At 36.6% G+C, this 8,699-nt stretch overlaps 1 protein-coding gene across 2 annotated transcripts; it reads right to left on the bottom strand.

The window, feature by feature from the left end:
- Nucleotides 1-3,953: 3,953 nt before the first annotated feature.
- Nucleotides 3,954-8,432, bottom strand: LOC111309073 (importin subunit beta-1-like). Of its 2 annotated transcripts, none has more exons than XM_022907927.2 (3): nt 8,313-8,432; nt 5,281-7,702; nt 3,954-5,174 (listed from the first exon to the last, which is right to left on the bottom strand). In XM_022907927.2, exons 2-3 carry the CDS (start codon nt 7,686-7,688, stop codon nt 4,976-4,978), a joined length of 2,607 nt encoding a protein of 868 aa, XP_022763662.2. In that variant the 5' UTR covers nt 7,689-7,702; nt 8,313-8,432; the 3' UTR covers nt 3,954-4,975. The 2 variants fall into 2 exon arrangements, with proteins under 2 accessions (XP_022763662.2, XP_022763654.2); XM_022907919.2 differs by having other exon boundaries at nt 8,318-8,432.
- Nucleotides 8,433-8,699: the final 267 nt, after the last annotated feature.

The following is an 8,699-nucleotide window of genomic DNA, read 5'->3' as shown; positions in this document are numbered from 1 at the left end:
GTGTTTAAGTTGTTTCTATAATTGACCAATTATATATATTTCTGTATGATAACTGACGGAGAATATGGTACTAAATTTAATGTTAGAGAAATAATAATATTTTAAAATATTATGATAACATTATAAATTATATAATTTTTTTCTGCAATTGTATAAATTAAAAATTATGCTATAAAAATTTGAAAAACTAGGTTTTTGATGCTTTTGAACTTTTGGGAGCTCCTTGGACTTTGAAGTGCCAAATGAAACGGCATACAGGTTTGTCGTTTCAGACGCTATTGGTCTTACCTCTTAACCTTGAATAACATAAGCCTCGGACAGTCACGGTATACTAAATCGGATAGAGTGCAGGGCAAGGCCATGGCGTTTGCTATTTCCAACCCAACTTGCATTTCTTCTTCTATTTCACCTCTACTTAAAAAAGGTAAAAGGTTCACCCATTTTTCACCTTCCAATTTTGGTCTCACCATTTACTTTGTAAATTACATTTAAATTCCATTAAGTTGGATTTTTTTTCTAGGTCTGACTCAGGCGAGAGTATGGGCTAATTCATGGTGTCTCAACCCCAATTTAAAGCTTACAGGTTTATATTTTGAAACTCATTTTTACTACCCGAAAATATTTTTAATTTTCTGATAAATGAGTTTTTTTTTTAAGGTTGTTTCCCGGTTACAAAGTGAGGGTGGTGGAAAATCTTTGGCGCCGGAGAAAAGTGGTTTACAGTTTTATTTGCTTTTTATTTCTAAATCTTTGTTTTCTTGTGTATATGATAATTGTTAGTACCAATTTAACGGTAAATTGAAATTTTTAAATAAAGTGGAAGAAAAGTGAAGTGAAGTTTGAACTTTTCTGATGGATTTTTTACTTAGATGAATGGTGAAGATTGAAGAAGTGTTTAATTGGTTTGAAATTTGAGATGTCTTTACTCATATCTAAGAATTTGGATTAGCTGATGATACTGTTTTGTTTTATGGGACAAAAAGTTTGCCAAGAAAAGTTTGATGTCTCTGTTGAAACCTCTTAAGTTCAATCTAAGTCAAATTCTGTGTTGGAGACTGATTGTTTTTTGAGCATTCATCCTTTTTTTCATTCACAAATTTATGAACATAATGCAATTCCATGCTAGAAATACAGTTTAGAGATTGACTGAGTATCTTGTAATAGGCTCTATCTATTACTCGAGCTTAGAATAGAAAGCCTTTCTTCGGTTTCTTTCTGATTCAAAGTTCCCAGAAATTTCAATTCGGTGTTGGTGGTATGGATGGTTCTTCTATTAAATTCATAATGACTAAAATATTCCTCTTAAAAATATTTTTGTATCTTAAGAATGAAACGAATATTCTTCTAGTCTCTGCATTTCTGAATCTGCTTCTTGTTGCTTGCATTTCACGAAAAGTGGAATGTTTTAGGAGTTGAGTTATAAATAAATGTTAGTACAAGTTTTACATTCTCATACATGGTGGAAATCTGCCGGTGTTTAGGATCGAGTCAAGGTTCTTGACAATTATCCCAACAAATTTTAAGCTATGCCATCTTTGGTCCTTGATTTAATATATGTCACTGTAACTATTTTTAAGAAGTGACATCCGATAAAATCTCAATATTTGTTATCTTTTTTTTTATTCTTTTGTACTAAAACAGATCATGCTCAAAGGCATTTATTTAGTTGCAATGTTTATGCCAAGGTGTAAATTTAGTCTTCCTTGTTCTTTGTTCAGGCGAAGAAGAGCGGATACTTGTCCTGGAAGAGCAGGTAAGGAAGATGGACATCGAGTAACTGTTGCCATCGGAGGACAACCGGTTTGATTTTGTGAATGATGTAGCCAAAGAATATGTAGAGAGAGTAACCTGGATGAATATGAGTGTAAAAAAAAATTTGAAAAATTTAAATCAATTGATTCACGTAACTAATTTGTCGTTGATTTAAAACTCTCAATAATACATAGCTTTGTTTGTATAATATTATTGGATGACTTCATCAAAAGAATGATTAAATATATAATTTTACATTCGATACATTCCATAAAATCTTTTGAAGACTAACATATCAGGATACAATATTACAATGACAGTACAGTTTAAGAACATAATTATATCACAACGCCCACGATTAGTAATAATATTATATTTTCTTTACAAAAGAAATCGTCGTATGAAATATAAGAAGTTTTAAATGTTGAGATTTAAATTTCAGATTTATTACATATTAAAAATGGTTGAATAAATTAACTTACTAAATTAATTTAGCTAAGTTTATGATATTATGCTTTTCTAATACTAGATTATCAAAACCTCTGAAAAGAGAGTAGGTTCTTTCTAGTTAGACATTCATATAGTAATTGATTTGAAATTGGTCATCAGGGCTTGCCAGGTTTTTTCTTTGGGTCGTGCTTAGAATTAGCGCCTGCATCATCGTGATCCAGCATTGCACCCACCATCGACAGTTTCCTTGATGAACTGATCATTTGGATCATCCCACCCTTCATAAAGAATATCAATCAAAATCAACAACATTAATAAATAATAACGTAATTTTATGCGTACATTATCCGGATTTTTTATCATTATTATCAAAAAGAGAAGAGATCGGGGATGGAGGCGTACCTGTTCAAGTGAGCATTTGGCCTGTTTGCCACCCTGAAAGCCGTCAGCCATGCCTGACAACAGGAACAGGAAGTACTCTAATCAGTGATTCAGTGTTTTGGAAATTAATAAGGTCTAGCTAGCTAGTTGTGTCAGTTACTAATATCTATGGAGAATGTAGACTTGATTAGACTACTATTATATTATTACCATAAGAGAAAGACATGATGAGGAGAAAAGACACAAGAAGAAAAGTCTTGAACGAAAGAGCTGCCAGGGCTGAAGTTTTCTGCAGTCTAAATCTAATTGATAGCAGGAGAAGATGTGATCAGCTAGCACAACGTCTTTAATTACTGGAGAGGGGAATGTGTGCTTTTATGTTGGTGGCAAGGAGAGAGAGCTGGGTAGCTGTTGTCACGGTGCACACCCCACCCAATTGCAACAGAATCAGAATGAGGTGCATTTGCCCACAATTCCCTCAAGTCAACTACATTGGTCTTATGTATTGTTACATCAGAAAATTAAAATGCCAAAAGCAATTGTAAAATTTTATACCTGTTGAATAGCTCAAACTCTATAGTCCATTTTCAAGGTTCGCTTTTTGGGTTGTAAATTTTTTTTTTTTTTTACAAAGGAAGATCACGTTCTAAGAATAAAAAAAAAAATTGCAGCTAATGTAATTTAAATTTCAAATCTATTTTTTTTTAAATAATTATATGAATAAATTGAATTAAATTTTAGATTTAACATTACCAATATTTTTCGTTGAGTTTCATATAACTATTTTACTAAATTTCCAAACCTAGTTTGAATTGGTAACTCCGATGTTAGAAAAGGTTCACAATAGATTCGTGCCGAGATTAAAGAAAAGCTTGATTTACTAACTTTCTCATTGTTTCATTTAAAACAAATATGCCTAAGTGCTCTCCATCCAATGATCAGTTTTTAAGATGGTCAAAATGGCTAAGATGAACTCTTTGGACTACCAAATAAAATTTTATCAGCACATTCTATTCCATGCCTTTCTCGGGATTAGTCAATTTGTTCTTTTGAGGCTTGGGATTTGGTCAAAGTCCAAACAAACAGTCCAAATCTTTGACTAATAAGGACTAAGCACCGTTGAAGGCAAATTTGAGCTGGCATATTGGGGTTTTGGAGCAAAAGCAATTGATTATGGCATGTGGGATGAATGAGAACCCATACCTCTTCCCATTCACTGATGAGTAAAGTTGCATTCGTTAGAAGAAGCAGTCAAAGAGGCCGCACTTGCAGAATTTGTCTGCTAGTAAAATTAGGCTTCAATTTTCACTTTCAGCCATTGTTTTAATTATATTGCGAACAGCCAATGCAAACCAACAGAAAGACTAAAATTAAGCAAAAAGGCCAAAGCCCATATTAAAAATTCAATTAAAAGCCATAACGAGGCAAACCCAGAAATACATTGCCCCGTTCAGCCCTTTTAATTTCAGACCGTATCACTTTCTGGTTTCTACAGGCAGACAACCAAAAATACAATCGAACAATAGGCAGCAACGGGAAAATAAATTGTATACCCAAAGCAAATGCAAAACAGAAAATTTTATGAATGCATGATATTGAACAATTTGACTCCTAATTTAGTAACTTAAAAAAAAGAAAAAGAAAAAGAAACCAAGGAACAACAACAATGCAATGCTGGATGGATTACTCCCAATAGCGTGCAGTATGTGATTAACCCCCGACCTCACCAAAACAAAATGTACAAAAGAACCAAAGGTGATTAAATGCAACCCAGCCACCGATGTATACTTCAGAAATTTGCAGACTTGAACTATAAAAAGGAGTGAGGAACACTCAGAACCAAAACTAGGAGATGGAAGGACAATGGTGATTTGTAGCACTTGAGATGTCTTGGAGTGCTCCACCACCTTGAACCAGATCCTAAATCATCCATTTCCAACAACCTAAATTTACCTGGAGAAAACCATGTCAAGGCAAAAAAGATGCTTCTATTGACACATGGACCATGTACAAACACCAAGTGACCAAGCTACCTTACTAGCCAGTCTCACTACCAGCATGTCACAATTACTAATCCCTACCCAACTTCAATCCTTCAGGACCAAAAGATATTCTCTCCCCAATTTCAAGGAGAGGTTCATCAACTTCTCTGAAGCCATCTCTACCCACGTCCTCCATGATAAATAATGGAATCTGACCCCATCATGATGATAATGATGATGATGATGATGATGATGATGATGATGCAAGAGTTAGTGACAACTTGAAGACCGATTACTTCTGTTGTCTGACAATGGCAATGACTTGACACATGCAATCCCAGACCCTCAACTCGACACACCCAAATGCATGGACTTCCAAAAGAAAATAAACATGCTGAATGGCAGCACCTTCAAACAGAAATGGCACGACCAATGGCCAATTTGGCCCATTCAGCAGATTCTTTAATCATTAGGTCTTCTGAAGACAAGCACTCATTCAAAAAGTCTTTGCTTGAGACAGATTGCTGTATCAGAGGACCAACATGACTTCCTAATGTATCAGCTAGATCTCCAAGGACTCCAATGGAAGTCTTCATGACCACATCATCCCTATAGGCAAATAAGTAACATAAGAAAAATGTTAATAACCACATATCAAAACACAAGCCAATCCATGAAGTAAAAGCTTAAAAAAGTATCTTTTAGTAGAACTCACATGTCTTTCTCCATGTATATGCCATCCAAGAACTGGAGGATATGAGGTGCATAGGGAATTAAGATCTGGGTTTTTGGAGAGTTCTTAAACCCTTGGAAAATCCCAGAATATGCCTCCAGAATTCCATTTCTCAAGGAATTGGTGTACTCTATCAATTCATCCTCACCTGCTGTATGGGTAGACAACTCTGCAGCACTCTGAAGTGCAGTCATGGCCCACATTAAATACTTTTCAAAATACTCTCCTACTGCCAATGCAATGTCGCCAAAGCATGAAAATATGGGAGGCTTCACAGAACGATGCAGCTGGTTGCTCGACAAATTCTTGAGAAGTTGTGTCATAATCCCATCACAAAAAGGCACAATTTTTTCCTCTAATGCCCTGGAAATATCACCCACAACACCAACCGTGACAGCACAGACTTGGTACTCTTCGAAATTCTGAAGACCCATTTCCAAGTACCTATAAAACTCTGGCATGTACTTTGCAAAATCTGTTCCTGTTGCATAAGCAAGGGCTCCGATTGCAAGCATGGCCTCCTCGTGCACAGTCGCATTCCTACAAGCAAAAACCCTTAGGAAAAGCCCCATTATCTGATCTGCATACTGCATGAACACATACTTGGTTGGTTCTGATGAACCAAGCTTCTGAATAATGACTTGTAAGCACCCACAAAGAAGGCCTTGCAATTCACTCTGCTTCTCCCTTTCATCAGATGACAGTTTCTGCCCCTCAAGAGTGTTATGAAGCTCCATCATGATGACAGGCACCAATTGCAACACCAATGGAGCTGTCTCATCTGTTGAACACCTCACCACTTCATTCAATGTCTCATAGGCAGCAGTCCTCAGCCGGGATTCCCCAGCATCTTCTCGGTGAGTGACAGTTAGAAGGGACTGCACAATTTCCTGGAAAAAAGGAGTTAAAGGAGATGATGGACCCACCTCCTCATAACCTTGAGCAAGGAAATAGAGGGCACCACAGGCCTTCTCAGCAACATTTGGAGTGTCCTTCATACTCTGTAGCAGAACTGTAACTATCTGTTGGCAATTTGCCTGAGTGATGATGGGTGAATCTACAACTGAGCCATGAAGGAATTCAAAGATTCGTCCAAGGGTCCAGGCAGTAGTGTCTTTGACATGGCTATTTGGGTCCTTTGTCAAAGCACTGAGCATGAAGGTTAAGGCAACATTCACAAGAGGTATTAACTTTTCAGGGGAAGGACCCTCCAAGATAGAACCAAAGGCGTAAGTTGCTGCTTCCCTCTGCCTCCAATCTGGTTTTGTTATATTCTCCTCAGTAAATGGTACAACAAGAGGGACAATATCATCTCCTACCGTCCGTGCAACCAACCCAAGACAGGTTCCCCCAGCCATTGCAATATTCCAAGCCCCTTCATCCTGATCCTGACCCTCTTCCTGCTTCAAGAGTGTCTCCAACAGCATAGGAACAAGGGCAGGGAGTGCCTGCTTGATAAAGTAAAAGCAAGGAATATCAGAGTCCCCAGTGAAATCACCTCCATATTCTTCCAAAATATCTATCTCCTCATCACATATTGAACTCCAGAACTCAATGGCTTGAAGAGCCACAGGTTCCTCGTCTTCCCTTACAGCCTTTGCTGTGATGTTAAAAATATCCTGGATATAAGGAGCTAGTTTCTCATAGTAAGTTGATGAAATGGAGACCAAACACTCCATAGCTGCCTGCCTTATCCTCACTTCTGGGGACAGGGTTGCCTCACAAACAACTCTCATGATGTAATCACGCTCCATGTCATTGCTGAAATTTGCCTGAGCAAATCCCAGAGCATTGTAAAGTGCTCTTGTAGCAGCAAGCCTCACATCAGGGTTTCCCTCCGAAGCACTCATGCCTTGAACTACAGCTGTAAGTATTTTATTTACTTGATCTTGATCAATAACATCAGGAGACACCTCCTCACACAAATACCCAAGAGTCTCCAAAGTGGATTGCTTAGCATTTGCTTGTAGCTGATGAACATTTGATAAAAGTGAACCTATCAACTCGGGCCACTGTTTCTGTGGCAACTCAATGCCAGCAACCTTGGCAATGACTTGAGATGCAGTTGACCAAGCATCAGGCACTGGAGAAGACAGAGTCTTCAGTAAGCACGCCTTAATCTGGCTCTTTGCATTGCCATCCAATGACAACCATCTTTGAACAAGCTCAAACTTCCTGTGCTGTTCCTTAGCATCCAATGCATTCTTAAGTATCAAACCAGCTAATTTACGCGTTTCAACAGGCTTCTCCTCATTTGCCAACTCTCCAGAAAGTGACAGCAAGAAGCCAGGAAGGTTCTGCTCCTGAAACTGTTTCAAGCTTTCTTCAGCATTCCTCCGCACAGCTCCATCTATTGATTGCGCATTCAAAAGCACCTGTGTAACTTCCATTGCCTCTAATATTTCTGAAAGCATTAACAATTTAATCAATCAGACACACAAAAATCCAGTGCTAAACAGCCTAAATATTACAACACTTCAATCCTGAAAACACGTTAAAGGTAATGAAAAACTGTATAATGAGAAAAAGATCCCAACCAAAGGAAAACTAACATAAAACGGTTCCCTCAAAATTTATTGAAAAAAAGTGAACGAAAGTAACAAGAATAAAACCAATATGTAGCGAATGAATCAAATTGACCCATCAAAACCCAATTATCATCTCTACTTAGGTACATAGCAGCTAAGAGGAACACTTAAATATTCGGGTTCAATGGTGCCAATTCGACAAGTAAAATAAAAAAAAACTCCCAGATCAAATTAGATTTAAATTAAATATAATAAACACGTAGAAATTCGATCATTCAAATCTTTCCAAAAAATCTAATACTCTGATTAGTACTCCAAATAAACAGAACCCTAGGGATCTAAACAGTAATAAAAAAAAAGGTGCGGATGCAATCAATATCAAATACACAAAATCACTATCCCAAACCCTAACTACGAACAAGAAATGAAACCTTCAGAGGAGAATTCGACAATATAACCTTAAAATACACGAAATTCGATGCAGACCTTACCTTTCACCGATCGAAGAAGAGCGTTGGGGCCTGAATAAAACCCTAATAATTGGAGAGAGAAAATAAAACAGAAAAAGCAAAAAGAAGACCAAGAAGAAGCGATGAAGAAGGAGACGCGGATTTGAAGCTGGACTCAAATAATTTATACAAATTTATTATGTAATTTATTTTTTAGAAGGAAAAGTTACACGGCTTAAAAATATTATTTAAAAAAATTATATTCAAAAGTAATGCTTTATTTTATTATTATTTAATGAAAACTTATTTTAATAAAAAAGAAATCCCCGAATTTCAAAATTTTAACTTCAAATATCACCTTGCATGAATTTCATCTGATTTTATATTGGATTTTTTTTAATTAAATGCAAGTTCCTTGATTAAC

This window comes from Durio zibethinus, chromosome 9 (genome assembly GCF_047325235.1).
Source record: "Durio zibethinus cultivar Kanyao isolate XHJ-2024 chromosome 9, ASM4732523v1, whole genome shotgun sequence".
Lineage (NCBI taxonomy): Eukaryota > Viridiplantae > Streptophyta > Magnoliopsida > Malvales > Malvaceae > Durio > Durio zibethinus.
The sequence above is the reverse complement of the archived record's forward strand: the minus strand, read 5'-3'. Positions and strand labels throughout refer to the sequence as shown.